The 19,871-nt window shown below is 34.8% G+C and overlaps 3 protein-coding genes across 3 annotated transcripts; all 3 read left to right on the top strand.

Moving 5' to 3' along the window:
* The first annotated feature begins 955 nt into the window (after positions 1-955).
* On the top strand, positions 956-3,461 carry LOC118052325 (7-deoxyloganetic acid glucosyl transferase). The gene is made up of 2 exons (XM_035063270.2): positions 956-2,149; positions 2,368-3,461. The coding sequence occupies exons 1-2, from the start codon at positions 1,654-1,656 to the stop codon at positions 3,315-3,317; spliced, it is 1,446 nt and encodes a 481-aa protein (XP_034919161.1). The 5' UTR covers positions 956-1,653; the 3' UTR covers positions 3,318-3,461.
* A 6,265-nt stretch (positions 3,462-9,726) lies between these two features.
* On the top strand, positions 9,727-10,540 carry LOC118052329 (17.3 kDa class I heat shock protein). Its single transcript, XM_035063273.2, has one exon. It carries the CDS (start codon positions 9,857-9,859, stop codon positions 10,343-10,345), a length of 489 nt encoding a protein of 162 aa, XP_034919164.1. The 5' UTR covers positions 9,727-9,856; the 3' UTR covers positions 10,346-10,540.
* A 3,901-nt stretch (positions 10,541-14,441) lies between these two features.
* LOC118052327 (17.3 kDa class I heat shock protein) lies at positions 14,442-15,218 on the top strand. The gene has a single exon (XM_035063272.2). The coding sequence runs from the start codon at positions 14,552-14,554 to the stop codon at positions 15,038-15,040; it is 489 nt and encodes a 162-aa protein (XP_034919163.2). The 5' UTR covers positions 14,442-14,551; the 3' UTR covers positions 15,041-15,218.
* The last annotated feature ends 4,653 nt before the right edge of the window (positions 15,219-19,871 follow it).

The raw sequence follows: 19,871 nt of genomic DNA, 5'->3' as shown, positions 1-19,871 counted from the left end.
ATTTTTTAATTATATTGAAGGCAGAGAAGCGCAGGGGATAAAAGTTAGTGGCACATGCAGCAGCACAATTTATAGCTACTTGGTTTGTAAATGTTTTTTATTATTTTAATATCAAAAATAAATTTAAAAGAATAAAAATATTATTTTAATTTATTTTTAAATAAAATATATTTTGAAAGACAATTTTTAATAAACTTGCAGCAAAATTATCAAACATCTTCTAAAATAGACCTCTATTATACTCCAAACATCCTCGGATTGGTAAATTATTTAATAATCTCCGGTATAGAATATTATTAGTTAGTTATAACACTCACGGGACTATAAGAAACTAGAAGGGTTAGTTAACTTAAGCAACTACGGTTAAATTGGAAAACAAGCCTGATCCTGCTCCTTCTCACCTATTAATCTTCCCTTTCCCTGCCCAGGGCCATATCAATTCCATGCTTAAGCTAGCCGAGCTTCTTGCATTTTCTGGTCTAAACGTCACCTTTCTCAACTCTGAGTACAACCATGAACGCCTAGTCCGATACACTGATGTTGAAGCCCGTTTTTCTCAGTAACCTGGATTCCACCTCCGCTCTATATCCGATGATCTCCCTGATGACCACCCACGATCAGGTGACCGAATCATGGAGATGTTTCAATCTCTCAAGCCGGTGTCTAAGTCAATCCTTAAGGATCTGTTGGCTCGAATTCATCCAGGAGTCAATTGTAATACAGGAGATGGTAACATGGGCTTTGTTGTTGACGTTGCTGGTGAGCTTTACATTTTCGTACAATTAGTTCTTGCTGCTTCTGGGCTTTTTTCTCTATGCCTCAAGTCATTGAAGCTGGTGAACTTCCTATCAGAGGTAATTTTCCTAATTAACCATAATTGAAGTAAATGAATCCTACATTAAATTAAATAGATAAACTATGAAATTTTAAATTCGCATTACCAAAATATTTTTTTTTTAGTTTTAATTATTTTTAAGAAAAGTAATTTTTTTTAATTAAATACCTTTAATTTTCTGCCTTGGAGTTTTCCACGCCGAATCAAATTAGTTAACTTGCTTGAAAAAACATCCCAATGGAATTATGTTAGTTTTTTCTAGAAATCTCTTATTTGTGCCCTAACATAAAAAATCTCAAATCTCACAAACTAAATACATAAGTTATGAGTTTTAAACTAATTGTAGGATCTGCCAAAAAAATGCTATAATTGTAGGAGCCAATAATCTCAAGCTAACTAATAATTATTATAACATTGTGCGTATCTGGTTCGGTTACATTGGTTTGCAACTGACAGATCCATGTCTCTGTCTACCACACGTTAGATAATTTTTTAACCATGAAGTGATTATTTTTTAATTCGCATCTTTGAAAAATATATTTTTAAAGTGCATTGAAAGTCCTTGGAGATCTTTCTGCAATATATACAAGGATACGTTACATTGCAGCAAGAGAGGTTGTGCTTGAGATTGGGTGGGGTATAATTTAATTATGTATAAAATTTAATAATAAAAACTAGTTTTTTTTTTTTGTTTTTTCAAAAAAATCTAGTGGTCCATGCATGAATCTCAACTTCAACCTCTAAAACAATCACACATGAAATAGCAAGCGAGCAACCTTCCTGCACTGCAATTCAGAATTAGCTTCCTACGAGCAAAAATGGAAAACAGGTCGAATCCTCCCCCTCATGTCCTAATCTTTCCTCTCCCTTGCCAAGGCCATGTCAACTCGATGCTCAAGCTAGCCGAGCTTCTAAGCCTCGCCGGAATTAACATTACCTTCCTAAATTCCGAGCACAACCATGAGCTTCTAGCCCGTTATACGAATATTGAAGATCGTTTTACGAAATATCCTGGGTTCCAATTCCAGACCATAGCTGATGGTCTGCCTGTAGATCACCCGCGCTCAGGTGGCCAGCTCATGGAGCTTTTCGACGCGATGAAGTTGGTTACAAAGCCAATCTTTAAAAAGATTTTGCTTGAGACTAAGCCGCCAGTTAACTGTATTATAGGAGATGGGATTCTTGGATTTGTTGGTGATGTTGCTATTGAGGTTGGAGTTCCTATTATTTATTTTCGTACCGTTAGTGCCTGTTCCTTCTGGGCTTATTTTTCGATTTTTGACATCATTGAAGGTGGTCAACTTCCCATCAGAGGTATTAGTATTTCCATCTAACTTTCGTTCATTAACAAGTGTTTGTTGCTTTGTTTTCTGCCCCTGATTCATATATTTTGGACATGTTTTTTTTTTTTCTTGGGTGCAACGTGTTCTTATCGAGTTCTTGTCTGCCCTTAGAGTTTCGTAGATAACTGGGAGTCTACTGTTTTCTAGTTTAAGGAGGAGTACCAAATCTGGTGTTTGTTGAGACTGCAGGAGATGAAGATATGGACCGTCTCATAACCAAAGTACCGGGGATGGAAACTTTTCTCAGATGCCGAGATCTTCCTAGTTTTTGCCGGGTCAGTGACATGACACACCCGAATCTCTTACTGGTCATGGATGAGACACGACAGTCCCCTCGAGCAAAAGCACTCATACTCAACACATTCGAAGACCTTGAAGGGCCAATATTGTCTCAAATCCGAACTCAGTGCCCCGAGATCTACAGCATTGGACCTCTCCACGAGCACTTACAAGCAAAGCTCAGCGCGAAGAACGAAAAACCGTGTCAATCCTCCAACAGTCTGAGGGAAATGGACAGGAGCTGTATGACATGGCTAGATAATCAACCTGAGAAATCAGTGCTCTATGTTAGCTTTGGCAGCATCACAGTGATGACTAGACACCAGTTGTTGGAGTTCTGGTATGGTCTTGTTAGTAGCAAGAAGCGGTTCTTGTGGGTTATAAGACCTGATTCTATTGCCACGAAAGATGGTGAATTTGAAAAAATTCCCGTGGAGGTTGAGGAGGGGACCAAGGACAGAGGGTTTATTGCGGGGTGGGTGCCACAAGAGGAGGTTTTGGCACACAAGGCAATTGCTGGGTTTTTGACACACAGTGGATGGAACTCAACTTTGGAGAGTATAGTGGCTGGAGTGCCTATGATTTGCTGGCCTTATTTTGCTGACCAGCAGGTGAATAGCAGGTTTGTGGGTGAAGTTTGGAAGCTAGGGCTGGACATGAAGGACCAGTGCGATAGAGAGATCGTTGAAAAGATGGTGAATGACCTGATGGTGGAGAGGAGGGAGGAGTATGTGAGATCGGCGACTAGGATGGCAGAGTTGTCTAGAAAGAGTGTCAGAGAAGGTGGGTCCTCTTATTGTAATCTGAACCGTTTGATTGAGGATATAAGGTCGATGAGTGTGCGAGTACATGATATCTGAGATAGAGGTGTAAGATATTGCTTGCACTTGCCATTTCACTGTGGTTTGCTTCGGATTTCTTTGATTTCATGGATAAAATTAGCAGACAGTAATAAACCTTGTCTTTCTTGGCATTAATAAATTAATTTAGTTCTGATTTGGACATTTATTGAATAAAGAGAATGAATATTCCTACTGATCATTTCAGCCAGTAGTGTGTAGAAAGAAGCGATCAGGTCATTCTAATAGGCGCTAACCAGGAACAACACTTGGCACCAGCAGCCTGCAGGCTCGAGGTCCATCTTGTCATCGGCAATTTGTAAAGCGTCGCTTGGAATTACATGTATTTTAATTTTGTGCAGCCATCACTCATAAATCACAATCTAATTTAGTAATATGACAGGGAGGGTGAGAATGATGTTTCGCCGTGAATCATACGGAATTGCCTCTCTAGATAGACGTGGACATAAATTTTGTTTCAACACGAAATGCTTTGTCTACTTTTTTTTTTTCAAAAATTTTTTTTATATATAAATATAAATAATTTTAAAAAATAAAATAGATCTAATAAACCTGTCAGATCCAAAAAAATTAAATTTTTGTAAATATAAATAATTTACCTTTACAAACAATCAAGCTAAAAGTAAATTAGATTTGACAAACATGACAGATACCAAAAAACTCGGGTTTGATAACATGAGTCTGACAGACATGTTATACACCAAGCACTTAGGCTTCGTAGGCAGCCAAGCCAAAAATAATAGGGATTTGACACACATATCAAACTAAGAGAACTCAAACTTGACAGCCAACCAAGTTCACGGTAACACGAGTCTGATAAACATATCAAACTTCAAGCACCTGAACTTAGCAGTCAACCTAACTCAAAATAACATAGGTCTAGCAAACATACAAAACTCAAAGCATTTGAATTTAACCATTACAAAGTTCTAAGGCTACATGCACGACCCTAAAATAAAAGTATTGAAGACATGATAAATCGTCATGTCTTTCACTCTAAAATAATCACTTATGTCGAGGTAATGATTTTCGTATACTTTTAGGTGCATATAATACCTCTTAAAGAACCTGTCGTACTTATTATCTTATTGATAATATATAAAAAATATATGCTCCGCATTAATCTTGCCAACATGAGAGGACTTTCTGGTTCTTTTCTTTTCTATAAACAACAAGGTTTAAAAGGTATAAATATCACTTGGATACATCTAGACAAGGGTTTATAACTTTTCATTTCTTAAAAAAAAACTCATATAGATTTTAAGACATCAACCATCTTAAAATTCAAGAATATTTTTATTTTCAAATTTTAAAGTTTTTAAAGTCATTTTATTGTTTTTCTCATAAATATATTGATTTTATCATTAAAAGGTTTTTAAATCCATTCGACTTAGACTGTTTTTGTAGGTACCAAAGTTTCTATTGCAAGCCTAAAATTTTTTAGACTAAAGAGAAAAAATCCAAGTTCTTGAATATATTATTGATTGATTACTATCTTAACTGTATTTTAAGATATAATCAAATATCTATGCAAATTAGAATGAAATAATGAATTTTTCCCTTGCTTTGAAATATTAGGAATTGTATCTTGCGAAAATACAAGATTTTGACATGTCTTATGGAACAAGATTTAAAAGCCAACACTTTCGAGAACAGTCAAAGACATCCCGTGTTAATAGCTTGATGTTGCATTAATAATATATTTTTTTTCTTTTATTGTCTTTTTACATGTCGCCCAAAGAATTTAAAATTAACGCCGCGTCACCTATTTTACATTTTTTATATTATTTTTTTGTCACAAAACAAAATAAGTGGGATTTTCTTATGATACGTGGCTAATTTTTCAGTGGCCATTTTTTTTCTACACTCGAATGACAGGAGTTGTTTAAAATGAATTGTTTGAATTCTGAATTCATGTACATTAAAATTTGAAGGGATGGGAATTGAATTATTTCTTTCCATAGCTCGTTCTATGGATTGCTATGAAAGGCGCCCGGCGTTGGTGTTAAAGGGAGAACCGAGAGGAGGTCACCGCTGCTTTTGCCTGATTGTCTGAAGTGAAGTAGCCTTCCCGCGTGGCTTTCATTTCGAGCCCTGACATCCGGTTACGGTACTTTCCGGCTAGAAAGAGACAGAGAGAGATTGAATTATTAACAGCCAAGACAGATCATAGGGACCCCTCTCGGGGTGGTCACTTTTCGATAAGCCCGCACCTACTGGGAAAAAGGAAAAACCAACGATCAATTTAAATTCTTGTCACATGGAAAATGGAGTTCTGTCACGAGATGAGCAGAGTGGCAGGTCCTGAATCAGCTGGGACTGGTTTTCTGCTAAAAAAATACACTATATATATACTCTCTTTTTTTACTGCCTCTATCTAGTTAGTGTTTTTAGTATTAGAGTACACAATACTTTTTAAAATTATTTTTTGTAGATATGTAGCATTGCTTAGCCTAAAATTCGATGCTGGTTTTAGATAGCTGTATTTTTTTAACTCGCAAGCTTCAAAACCACTTCAAAATGTGAAACAATCCATAGAAAAATTCATAAAATCAGTTAAAAATCAAAAGGAACAGGAAATGAAGAAATCACTCTTCGGGTTCTGGCCCATCTAGCCCCAGATTTCTATGATGTTAGCAATTATAAAGACTGGAAGCGAGATTGGAGACACATCGCACGGATAGACGAGGACCAAAATCATATACTAAAAGAAAACAAGCTAACAAACCCATAATGGAGGAGTTTATTGAGTGAAAATTGAGCCTTAGTTTAATATATTCGAATCAGGTATCAAATGTTCTAGATATTACTTGATTGGGTATTTCGTCAAAGATTGTTAAAAAACTGCACCCAATATCTTATTTTTTGCAATAGAAAATTTTTTAAAAAATAAAAAATGAAATGAAATTAGTAAAACTGGCCATAAGTATCCATCGAGATATCTATGAAATGTTTTGGGCTTAAATAATAAAATTATTTATATTTGGGTAAATACACCAGGGGTTAGTTTGAGGTTTCCCAAAACATGAGTAACCGAGCTATACAGTGATTGGCTTGAAGGTTTTCCTTCTACTTTAAACTTGAGATTCCAATGTTTGGGGAATGTGGAACTGTCATTATGATTATTGTCACGGGTCAATCTTTTTGCTCTCAAAAGTAGACCTCGCGCGACATTCTAGTCCCACTAGACTCAGTTTTTTTCTCATTGATTCACTCGTGTTTTGCCTACGACTAGTTTGTCCTACAAACCCAGAGATCTCCACACTCTTTCAATATCACAAGCAAGCAAAATAACACAAATAAATATGAACATAACAAAAAACACAACAGATTACATGAACAAGTCCCAACCTTTTCATTAACTCAACTAAAGGATCACACAAAATTCTTCTCATGTGCTATGCCCATTTTCATTCTGTATGCTACACATTCTACAGTCTATCTATTTACAAGATAATGGAAGTTAAACGTAAAAACTATCTATAACTTCCTGAACAACTGGAGCACCCGTTATCCCATGTTCTATCCACTTTTTTCCCCGTATAAGAAACCGCCTCAACTACCGATAACTGCTCCCAAATTGCTAGAACTGCATTGCCATGTTCTCCCACAAGCCAATTTCCACTGCTAGCACACATACTGCCAGCGAAACTGCCTCACATGCCTTAAACCGTCCACTGTCCAAGTTATCGTCAGTCCCAACTGTCAATTTTGTCGACGTTACTGAATTCCATAAACACTGCCGATCTCATTAATTCTGTTGAATTCCCCATTGTCCCATTGTATCATCCCAGCACTGTTTCGTCAAGCCTTGGACAATCCTCGCCCAAGTCTCAACTCTCGTCAGTGTACTGCTGCGCTGGTTGTTGTGTGCTGCCGCACACACACTCTCCCAATTTTCACCACTGTCACACGAGTTGCCACCTAGTAGCTATTATCCATCAATGCTCTTCGCTAGCCTACCCCTGACGGATTTTAACCCTGCGACAATTACTTTCTCGAGCCACATGGAACTATTTTGAAAGTTTTTTTTATATAAAAATATATTAAAATAATAAATTTTTTATTTTTTTTAAAAAAAATTTTTAACATATCAAAATGATCTAAAAATATTATAAAGTATTAATTCAAAAAAATAATTTTTTTTTTTAATAAAAAACAAGACATTTCTTTGCCTGCTCCTTTAAACACACGATTCCTTTTTTGATAGCTTCACCAATAACCGTTTGACGGTCGTTTCGATCTTCTCCCTTTCCAGCCTTCGTTGCGCGACAGACGGAGTCTGCAATCTGGCACTTCTGATTACCCATTTGGTCTTGTAAGCCATTTTATGAGATATCTGTACTGGTGATAGTAATTGCTTTTCGAGAAAAACTGAGTTGTATTCTTTTATTGAATTAAAATAACCAATTACGAAGAAGGATAAGATTAAAAGAAAGTGACATTTTTTAGGTCCGGGTCTCCCATGGAATTAACTAAAGATCCATGAAAATTTTGTTTGCCTTTTATGCAGATAAAGATTTAGTTTATCTGGCCAAGTAAAGTACGGTTCGTTTGGTGTTGTGATTTAATTGGGTTTTTTTTATTTGAAGTTTTTAATTTTTAATTATTTTGGTGTATTAATATTGAAAGTAAATCTTAAAAAATATTATTTTGAATTCTAATTCTTACTGTTTATTAAAGTGCTAATGGAGTCCAGCTGTAAGTGCTAATGGAGTCCAGCTGTAGCCCACTCTCTGTTCACTTGTCATAATCTTGGACCCCCATCATTCCAGACATCTACAGACGCTTCTCGGATCCCCACCCCCCTCTCTCTCTCTCTGAGAAGCCCAAACTGTTACATAATCCAGTACTGGTCGTGCATGTGACTTTGTTTGAGGGATTTTAATATTTGTTTACGAATATTCCGACCACATTCCCATTCAGAACCTAAGTTTTTTACGATCTTTTTAGAGGAAGAAACGAGAAACACCTGCATGGGCTAGATAAAAGAGGCCCATCTACTCTCTATAAATGGTTTGCTCACAGATGAATCGAGGGTAATCCAAAAATGTCTCCTTTCAATTTATACTGGATTCATGACCCAAAGTTTAGAAAGCCTTCTTGATATTAATGGGCTGAGGCCCATCTAATAAAAATATTAAAAATGTTTGCCTTTACAGCCCACCACGTTGCCTGTAATAATCGTCCTCCTCTTTTTCAAACATGTGAAAAACACATTGAATTGGATGTTTCTCTTTCAATTATTGTCTGCTTATATTTAAATTTAATTACAATTGTAATTTAAAGCAGGTACCAGCTAGAGATCTTTATTTCTTTTTTTCTTTTTTTTTAAAAAAATCCTCCGTTCCTTAATTTAGTTAGTTTTGTATACTAGTTTAATCTTCATTCATATCCTTCTTTTTTTCACTTTTCAAGATTGTCTGCGAATGCTTTTTAAAAATATTTTTAATAAAATTTAAAATTTTTTTAAAAATTAATATATTTTTGATATTTTTAAATTATTTTGATATGCTGATTTTAAAAATAATTTTTTAAAAATTAAAAAAATATTATTAATATATTTTTTAAATGAAAAATATTTTAAAAAATAACAATAACCACACTCTTAAACACACGTGAATTCTGGCCTCAGGTATTGAAATATCCGATCCAGCCCCGAGAAAACAAAAGAAATACATCCTTACCGGCCAGAACTTCGCAGAAGACACTAGAAGCCTGGAGACAATTGCACTTTATGCCATATCAATCCCACATCTGATCTTAATTGAAGCTGTTACTAGAGCACACGATCGTGTTTAGGTGCTTGTTTGTTGGTGTTATGAAAATTCTTATTTTTTTTTAACAGATGATAATATTAAAAATAACTAAAAAATATATTATTTAAAATTTATTTTAAAATATTTTGAAAATATATACAGCCTAAAAACCATTTATCTTAAATAGTGGACACTACAGGAAACTAAATTTACCCTTAATCAATTGGTCGATACTAATTTGTTTAGTAGTGTAATTATAATTGTTTTTTTAAAAAAAATTGTGTTAAAATAAATGTTAATAATAATTTTTTTTATTTTTTAAAAAATTATTTTTAATATAAATACATCAAAATAATTTGAAAAATAAAAAAATATATTAAATTAAAATTAATAAAAAAAATTATTTTTTCTTAAAAACAAAAACAAATAGATTATATCCTTGCATTTTTAATGCTCATACCCAAAAATGTCCCTCAGTGCAGTGGGCTATCTGGCCCTTTCCAGAATGAACATTGCTTGCACATCAAAATCCCTTGCCAGTTCCAGAAAGATCGCTGCTTCCATCTTTCCTTGTCTCGAAGCCTCCCGAACCTGCCACTTAAAATGGATGCTTACCAAATACCCCTTTTCTTTTCCTATAAATGGCTTTCCCATCCATCTATTCATACCAAGAACAAGAATAAAAAAAACAATCAGCTCTAATTCTACATTCAGCTAGCTTTCTCGTTGCAAACCTTATTTTCCCTTTCCTCTAAAATACCTCAGCAAGAAACCAAGAAAATGTCTCTCGTCCCAAGCTCCCTCTTTGGTGGCCGAAGAACCAACGTCTTTGATCCTTTCTCTCTTGACGTCTGGGACCCTTTCCAGGACTTTCCCTTCCCAAGCACAGCCCTAGCAGCCCCACGTTCAGAGGTCGCCAAAGAAACATCAGCATTTGCCAGCACACGCATAGACTGGAAGGAGACCCCAGAGGCTCATGTTTTTAAGGCTGATCTTCCAGGGCTGAAAAAAGAGGAAGTGAAAGTGGAGATAGAGGAAGGTAAGGTTTTACAAATAAGTGGAGAGAGAAGCAAGGAGAAGGAAGAGAAGAATGACAAGTGGCATAGAATTGAGAGATCGAGTGGTAAGTTCTTGAGGAGGTTCAGATTGCCTGAGAATGCTAAAGCTGATCAGGTTAAGGCTAGTATGGAAAATGGGGTCTTGACAGTGACTGTGCCTAAAGAGGAAGTCAAGAAGGCTGATGTTAAGTCCATTGAGATCTCCGGCTGAGACTCTACAGAGCATCAAGGGACCTTTTGTGGAGTGTTGTAGTGAGTCATGGATAGTTCAAATAAGCAAATAGAATTGTGTGTGAGACTCGCGGAATGGGATAAAGTGATGTGTTTGTGTGCTTTGTTTCTTGTGTGCTACTGAGTTTCTGCTTTAATAAAATTGTGTGTTGTTGTTTTTGTTTCTTAGATAGAAGATGCGCATTTCAATACAAGTCGAGAGTCCTGCATTAGCTAGCCAATCTGCACTGCGATTTCTATCCCTATAGTTATGGGAAACTGGAACCTCCATATCTTTGATTAAGCTCTTTAAAAAGCGGTTCACAACCAGAGAAGAGGAGGAAGCTTTGATGGCATTAATCAGAACAGCCAAGTCCATCTCTAATTAGACAAGAAAGGAATCCAAGTTGCCTCGCTAATCTATAGACAGCCCGCCAGATTTCTAAATTAAATTAAGAACACTCCCAAATTCGCAATAAAACTATGCAGCCATCGTCCATTTCCATCACGAATGAGATCCCCTGCACAAGCTAAACCTGGACAAGACTTGCTCCTCTTGCAATTCACTCGCACCCACCCTCCCTTGGGTTTAGCCAAGCTAATAAGGATCTCGTTTTTCAGCCCATTGTTGCTAGTAAAATTGTCACTACCAACCACCTCAACATGAGCAAAACCAAGAATCTCCTGACTGCCATCGCCAAAATGTCTAGTCTGGTTAAAAACTCGCTCATTCCTCAACTTCCACATCTTCCAAACCGCCATACCAAACAGCAAGAAACACCAAAGCTTTTAGTAAGGTTATCGACCAACCAAGATTCCAGAGAACCCGTCAAAAAGTTTTCCCGCTCTGCTCACTCAACCAATTTATGCGAAATAGCTTTGGCTCTCCAACAATCTCGAAGAGCTTGAAGCACGTACGTTTTCCACAATACTGGGATAATCAATACAACATGGTGAATCTACCGATGTCTTTGATGCCGCAAGCTATTAGTGTTGGTATAGAATTGCAATTGTTTAGTGTAAAATAAAATATTCAAAACTAATAACCGGATAATCTTCAACTTTTTGTCTCTCGATGTATATCTATGCAAGGCTAAGTAAGTTCAACTACTTTGCTGTTAATCTTCCTTTTTCTTTCTTTCTTCTAGTATGGTTTCTTAATTCTTCTCGTTCCATATTTATTTATGATTTTGATGTGGTTTTTTCTGTTCTCTTCTAAAAGCTGCTAATCATCGAAGTATTTTGTAAAGCACCCTCATTCTTGAGTTTATATTATTCAACCTGTTTAGTGTTGTATATTACTTATGATTGACAAAATTCAAGATGTTTAAAAATAAAGTTAATATGTGTTATAATAGTTGATTTTTTAGTTTAAACAATCTAATCTATTTTTTATAATTAAGTTATCTAATAACTTAATATAAAAAATCTAGAGGGTTGATAACTAGTAGCAGATAATGTTGTCTGGTAAAAGAGATAATTAGTAAATGTGGTAGTAGTAAATGGTGTCTGGTAAGTCGAGGGGAACAGTAAATATAATAGTAACAAGTTGTGTTTAATAAGCCAAATAATTAGCAGTTGTGGTACTAGCAGGTGGTGCCTGGTGAGTCAGGTGACCAGTAATTATGATAGTAGCAGGTGGTGCTTTATAAGCTATATGACCGGTAGCTTGTATCTATAAAAAGTCTTTTTTGATGGACACGAGAACTTTCTAATGATAAAGTCAATAACTTTATAGAGAGAGAAAATATAACAATATTTTAGAGAGATAGACTCTGAAAATATGTATAATGAAAATGTTGAGAATAAAAATTTTTTACAACTTTGACTTGAAGGATTCATGGTGTATTTATGGTTCATAAATCTTATTCTTTTTTGGAGAGGAGGAGTTGAAGTGCAATTTCATCCTTATGATATATTGAGCTGTATTTTACTTAAACTAATACTTATTGGATCAGTATAAAATATTGAGAGACTTGCATGGGATCTGAGAAAAAATCTTTTGCGAATGTTGAGCTCAACCAAAGTGTCCGAATCCACTAGAGATGAAAATGAATCTAAGCGTGCTACCAGAACCCAAACACGATGGGATTAGGCGTGCTTCTCTAACAATAGTTGGGTCTAAGACAATTGGGATTCACTTGGCATACACCCTTGCACAGGTGCACGCCTAGTATACTGCATGGCACCAATGCAATGGGCATCCAAGCGCACAAACAAGGCAGATGGTCTCGGGCTACTTGTTTGATCCTATGTTCCTTATACGTGGGCTTGAGCTCCTTACCCGATCCCACGCTCACTGGGAGCTGAGTTTAGGCCCCGATCCAATGTTTATTGAGTTGTTTTGTGTTTTTTTTCTATTTTAGATAATTATTTTATGCACCGGCAATCCCTCAAGTTCTTGTGGTATTAATATGTAAAGACTTGTAAAAATACTCGGTGCATTGCATGGGTGTGTGCCTATTCAGAGTGTAGAGGCTCCAGCTACTTTGCAGAGCCCATTCTTCTGGTACATGGGCTCGACTTCCTTATCTAAGCTCAAACTTGAGTGTTTTTTGAGTTTTTTTTAAATGATTTTTTTAGTGTTTTTTTTTTTTGTTTGGAGGATTATCTATTTTATTTAGATCATCAATTATGATTATTTAAAATTACATTAAAAATCAATCATAAAATTAACTCAGTGGGGAAAACTACTAAATATTTAAATTTTTGACATGTTATCAATAAAATCTAACAATTATGTCAAATTGCTAAACAAATTACAAAGGTTACTATGAAAAAGAATAAATTATCAATAAATAAATAAATAAAATGAAAAATTATCAATCAACAGTTTTTGAAACATATGAGATTTAATGATATCTCTGCACAACTCGGACAAGAGTGAACACGTCGCGGTTGATGTTTCAAATTCAGTCCAGCTTGTGAGCTTTTAGACCTATCTCATTTGCAGATTGTAAGGCTGAACTCTGGGGTATGATCAGATCCTAAAGTAAGATGTAAGGCTACAAATACCGGTCCAACTTCCGCCTAGTGTCCAAATTTTCAAAAGGCCTAGAAACCATGAGCCGAGATTTAGAAGCTGCTCGAAACAGCTGTGGGTGTTATTTTTCAGTTTTTTTTTTCTCTTGAAATTACATGAAAATAAATTTTATTTTTAATATTAATATATCAAAACATTACGAGAATAATAAAAAAAAAAAAAAAAAAAACACATTATTAAATTAGGTTTCACGCTGTGGTCGCTTTCACTGCAGTAACTTTAATAAATCTGGTTTATTTTTTTCTTTATGCTGTATGTACGGGTATTTCCTTGGAAAATAAGATGCCAGGTAAAAAAAGAGTGGCGGACAGTATATTTGATCCATGAATCATATTCGTCATGCTAGTTTTACATATTTTAAAATTAATTAATCATTTAAGTTTTTAAAAGAACTCAAATTTATAATTATTATAAAAAAATTTAAAATTTAACTAATTAAATTATCACTCCATTGTTATTATTTTGCTTCATGATTTAGGATTCAATCTCCTCACTGTCTCCTTTTACACAGCGACCTCATCCGCAGCAAAACATAGACAATTAATAAAGTGATGTATGTTTGGAATTAGGTGCATGTTTGTTGGTCTTATGAAAATTCTTAATTTTTTTTATTAAATAGATAATAATATTAAAAATAAATTTTAAAATATAAAAATATTATTTAAATATATTTTTAATAAAAAAATATTTTGAAAAACCGACTTATCCAATACAAACAGCGGTAAAAACCACTTATCTTAATTAGTGGACCCTACGGGAAACTAAATTTGGCCTTAATCAATTGGTCGACGCACGAAGACTTTTCTAGAACAAACTGTATCCCTCGTACCCTTCATGCTCATACCCAAAAATGTCCCTCAGTGCAGTGGGCTATCTGGCCCTTTCCAGAATGAACATTGCTTGCACATCAAAATCCCTTGCCGGTTCCAGAAAGATCGCTGCTCTCCATCTTTCCTTGTCTCGAAGCCTCCCGAACCTGCCACTTAAAATGGATGCTTACCAAATACCGCTTTTCTTTTCCTATAAATGGCTTTCCCATCCATCAATTCATACCAAGAACAAGAATCAAAAAAACAATCAGCTCTAATTCTACACTCAGCTAGCCTTTACGTGCAAACCTTATTTTCCCTTTCCTCTAAAATACCTCGACAAGAAACCAAGAAAATGTCTCTCATCCCAAGCTCCCTCTTTGGTGGCCGAAGAACCAACGTCTTTGATCCTTTCTCGCTTGACATCTGGGACCCTTTCCAGGACTTTCCCTTCCCAAGCACAGCCCTAGCAGCCCCACGTTCAGAGGTCGCCAAAGAAACATCAGCATTTGCCAGCACACGCATAGACTGGAAGGAGACCCCAGAGGCTCATGTTTTTAAGGCTGATCTTCCAGGGCTGAAAAAAGAGGAAGTGAGAGTGGAGATAGAGGAAGGTAAGGTCTTACAAATAAGTGGAGAGAGAAGCAAGGAGAAGGAAGAGAAGAATGACAAGTGGCATAGAGTTGAGAGATCGAGTGGTAAGTTCCTGAGGAGGTTCAGATTGCCTGAGAATGCTAAAGCTGATCAGGTTAAGGCTAGTATGGAAAATGGGGTCTTGACAGTGACTGTGCCTAAAGAGGAAGTCAAGAAGCCTGATGTTAAGTCCATTGAGATCTCCGGCTGAGACTCTACAGAGCATCAAGGGACCTTTTGTGGAGTGTTGTAGGGAGTCATGGTGAATTCAAATAAACAAATAGAATTGTGTGTGAGACTCGCGGAATGGGATAAAGTGATGTGTTTCTGTGCTTTGTTTCTTGTGTGCTACTGAGTTTCTTTTTAATAAAATTGTGTGTTGTTGTTTTGTTTCTTCGATAAAGATGCGCATTTCAATACAAGTCGAGAGTCCTGCATTAGCTAACCAATCTGCACTGCGATTTCTATCCCTATAGTTATGGGAAACTGGAACCTCCATATCTTTGATTAAGCTCTTTAAAAAGCGGTTCACAACCAGAGAAGAGGAGGAAGCTTTGATGGCATTAATCAGAACAGCCAAGTCCATCTCTAGTCTCTAATTAGACAAGAAAGGAATCCAAGTTGCCGCGCTAGTCTATAAACAGCCCGCCAGATTTCTAAATTAAATGAAGAACACTTCCAAATTCGCAATAAAACCATGCAGCCATTGTCCAATTCCATCGCGAATGAGATCCCCTGCACAAGCTAAACCTGGACAAGACGTTCTCCATTTGTAATTCACTCGCACCCACCCACCCCATGGTTTTTTTTGGCCAAGCTAATTAGGATCTCCCTTTTCAGCCCATTGTTGCTACCTAAATTATCACTACCAGCCAAGATTCCAGAGAACCCATCATAAAGTTCTCCCGCTCTGCTAGCTCAACCAATTTATGCGAAATAGCTTTGGCTCTCTAACAATCTCCAAGGACATGGAGCACGTACGCTTTCCTCGGTACTGGGATAATCAATACAGCATGGTGAATCTACATGATGTCTTTGATGCCGCAAGCTATAAGTGTTGGTATAAAATTGCAATTGTTTAGTGTAGAGTAAAATATTCAAAACTAATAACCGGATAATCTACAACATTTTCTTTCTCGATGTATAGCTAGGTTAGGCTCAAGTAAGTACGCCTACTTTGTTGTTAATCTTCCTTTTTCTTTATTTCTCCTATTACGGTTTTTTAATTCTTCCCGTTCCATGTTCATTTATGACTTTGATGTGTTTTTTTCCAGTTCTCTTCTAAATGCTGCTAATAATCGAAGTATTTTGTAAAGCACCCTCATTCTTGAGTTTATATTATTCAACTTGTTCAGTGTGGTATCTTACTGATGAGTTCTAAATTCCAAAATGTTTAAGGAAATGGTTGGATTATTGGATAATCAGTTTATTTTTTAGTTTAAATAATATAATTTATTTTTTATAATTTTAGATATTTAGTAATTTGAATATGAAAAATTGAGAGTTTGTAATTGATAGTAGATGATATCTGGTAAACCAGGTAACTGATAATCGTGATAGTAGCAAATAGCAAGCGGTGCATGGAAAACCAGATGATCGTTATTGTTATAGTGAAAAGTGATGTGTAAAGCTATATGATCACTAACAAGTACTTGCACAAGGTCTTTTTTAATGGACATAGAGTCTCTCTAATAATAAAATCAATAACTTTATAAATAGAAAAAATGTAATGATATTTTACAGATATAAGACTCTGAAAATGTGCATACTGAAAATGTTGAAAAAGAAAAAATTATGAACCTTTGACTTAAATGATTCACAGTGTATTTATAATTCATGAATCTTATTCTTAGAAAATGCGTTGAAGTGTTATTTTACCCTTGTGGTATTTTAAATTGTATTCTAGTCAAGATGATACATATTGGATCAATATAAAATATTGAGGGACATCTGTGGAATCCAAGAAATTTTCTCCAACGAGTGTTGAGATCGAGTAAGGTATCGACCTTATTAGAGGTGAAAGTGAGTTTGAGTGCGCTTCTAGGACCCCACACTTTGCGCTCGAGCCTGACAGCCTAAGCTCACAAGAGCGATGGATGAATGTCTAACACTAGCTAGGTGTATGCCCTATAGTGGTTTATGCCCAGTGCACTGCATGACGAACGCCTTTAATAGGTTTACACCTAGTGTTTGAGCTTGAGCTACTAGCCTGAGCCCATGTTCCTAGTGTGTGGGCTTGGACTCCATGTTCGAGTATATGTTTGTTGGGTGTTTTTTATGTTTTTTTTTTTTTTAGGATTTTTTTGGTTTATTTTGAAAGATTTTTTTATTTGTATTTATCAATTAAGATTCTTTAAAATTACATTAAAAATCAATTATAAATTTAAATCAAAGGGGGAAAACTACTAAATATTGAAAAAATTGGCATGTTATCAAAATAATCTAATAATTATGTCCAATTGCTAAACAAATTACAAAGGTTACTATGAAAAAAGTTAAATTATCAATAAATAAAATGAAAAATTATCCTGAATCGGAATCAACAGTTTTGGAAACTTTTGCATAACATGAGATTTAATGATATCTCTGCGACAAGAGTGATCACGTCGCGGTTGATGTTTCAAATTCACTCTCGCTTGTGAGTTTTCGACCTATCCGTCGCTATTTCCCATTTGCAGATTGTAGGGCTGAACTCTATGGTAGGATCAGATCTTAAAGTAAGTTGTAACTTGTAAGGCTACAAATACCAGGTCCAACTTCCGCCTAGTGTCCACAATTTCAAAAGGCCCAGAAACCATGATCCGAGGTCCAGTTCCAAATCCCAACTCTGTCCGTGTCCAAAATCCTCCACACGGTGCCGGCTCTGCTACGGACATTTTCTCAGATAGCAGCAACCCAGAACTAACGCTCCAATACCTCGATCAACCTTATTTAAGGAAAATAAAAGTTGACGCAAATATTCAAAAAATTTCAAAAGACCGCAACAACCATCTTGCACTTGAATAGACCCATCTGTCAAGTTTTATTGTGTGTCCAACATCGCGAGTTGCGGCTAGAGTTATTGCCCTGTTAAAATCTTTGATACCTGGGGATGGGCTGCCCGGCAGCTGAGATTTTTAGAAGTTGCTCGAAACAGCTGTGCGTGTTATTTTTCAGTTTTTTTATTTTTGCTTGAAATTACATAAAAATAAATTTTATTGAAGAGTGGCGGACAGTACATTTGATCCATGAATCATATTCATCGCGCCTTCTAGCATGAAATTAGATACCGAAATTTCTTGTCAGCTTTTGTCTCGAGCACACAAAAGGAATAATTCTAGCGAAGGGGAAAAAAAATCATAACGGGGATTCTGTTGATACTCGTAGGTGTGTGTCTATATATATATATATATATATATATATATTGTTCAAATTTTTACATCTTGTAAATTTATATTCATATCATATAGATTCTAATCAAAATAATTTAAAAAAACCTCAAACTTATAATTAATAAAAAATAAATTTAAAATCAAACTACTTAAATTACCCATCAATCATTATTTTGCTTCATGATTTAGGATTCCAACTCCTTACTGTCTCCTTTTATTTACAGCGACCTCATCCGGAGCAAAAGAGAGACAAATCATATGATTGCTGTAAAGCACGCTGCCCCCCATGGTTGGCATCATGGAAGGCACCAACAAGATTATCATTGTTGTTATTTTTATTTTGAGAATGGCACCGCCACTTCTTTAATTTATTATAATATTTTTTTAACAAAAAATATATATATGGCACCAACGACGTAGTATATGGACCTCTTGATCGATCCATTAATTACAGGTAGGTGTTAGAATAACATAATATATATATGATGACTTTTTTTATTAACTATAAGGATATTGATTTAAAATAAATTATCTTTTAAAACATAAACCTAAACAATTAAATAGTACGAGATTAATTTTAATATTCATATAAACGATTAAACAAGCTAATATATTTTTTAAATTATTTCTCAACATCTTTGTCATATATCTTAGTTAGTTAGCGAGTTTGACTAGAACAAAAGTTGTTGCCTAGAGTCAAGCTTGGAATATTATCCGGATTTACGCCACGAATCACCCGTAGGCTGTAACTGCCGTTTATCAAATGATATTTATTAAAACAAAATGCATCGTACACTATACACACCAGTCTATTTAATTAAGTGGTTCGATTTATCCATTAACTTTAGTTCAAGTTTATTTCTTCATTTTTTTTAATACTGCATCTAACTAATATGTTAGATAATTTTTATTTTTTAACAAGAAAAATAATTTCTTTTTTTTAATATTTTTTTTATTTTAAAAAAATAACATGAATTGAGCATCACATACTTACATTTAATAAATTAATTTAATTTAGTTAAAAGTATATATATTTAAATGATTTAAATTACAAAAAAAATAAATTAAAAGACTCTGGATAACCCAACATATTTTCAAAATCAATGAGAAATTCTACATAATGTAAAGAAAATATAATAATAGAAGTTCAGTCTCCAATTAAATAAATATTAAAAAATCAAAATTTAAAAACACGAGCTTAAAAAATTAAAAAAAAAACCAAGCAAACAACTCAATCCCTAATATTAAATGTTGAGTGATGAAACCATAAAAAAATTATATTTAAAAAAAAACAATCAAAATAACAAATATCAGACCTGATAAAAAAAATAAAGGAAGAAATCACAAAACAAAATCATAAAAATCAAGTTCAAACACAATAATTAACAATTCAAAAAATAAGCATCAAATTTGACTCATAAAAAAAATTAGAGGGATGAAATTAAAAAAAAAATTATAAATTATTTCAAATAAAACAAATAACAATAAAAAAATAAATTGAAGGGCACCTTTAAAGTTTTGCAGAGATATGTAAAAATTCACGAGTAGTGAGGAAAGAAAAAAAATAAAAAGATGTCAACATTAAAATCAAAGGTCAATAAACTATACGTATTATTCAATGATACAAGAGCCGTCGAGATGATGTGAACGTCACACTAGAAGGTATCATTG

The sequence above is a fragment of the Populus alba genome, chromosome 8, assembly GCF_005239225.2.
Source record: "Populus alba chromosome 8, ASM523922v2, whole genome shotgun sequence".
Lineage (NCBI taxonomy): Eukaryota > Viridiplantae > Streptophyta > Magnoliopsida > Malpighiales > Salicaceae > Populus > Populus alba.
Note: the sequence above shows the minus strand (reverse complement) of the source record. Positions and strands in the feature narration are given on the sequence as shown.

Bases quoted from the DNA above. Each gene is read 5' to 3' on its own strand.
- LOC118052325 (XM_035063270.2), top strand. From the start codon at position 1,654: ATGGAAAACAGGTCGAATCCTCCCCCTCATGTCCTAATCTTTCCTCTC. The intron at 2,150-2,367 runs GTATTAGTATTT...TTGAGACTGCAG, and splicing joins TGGTCAACTTCCCATCAGAG to GAGATGAAGATATGGACCGT.
- LOC118052329 (XM_035063273.2), top strand. From the start codon at position 9,857: ATGTCTCTCGTCCCAAGCTCCCTCTTTGGTGGCCGAAGAACCAACGTC.
- LOC118052327 (XM_035063272.2), top strand. From the start codon at position 14,552: ATGTCTCTCATCCCAAGCTCCCTCTTTGGTGGCCGAAGAACCAACGTC.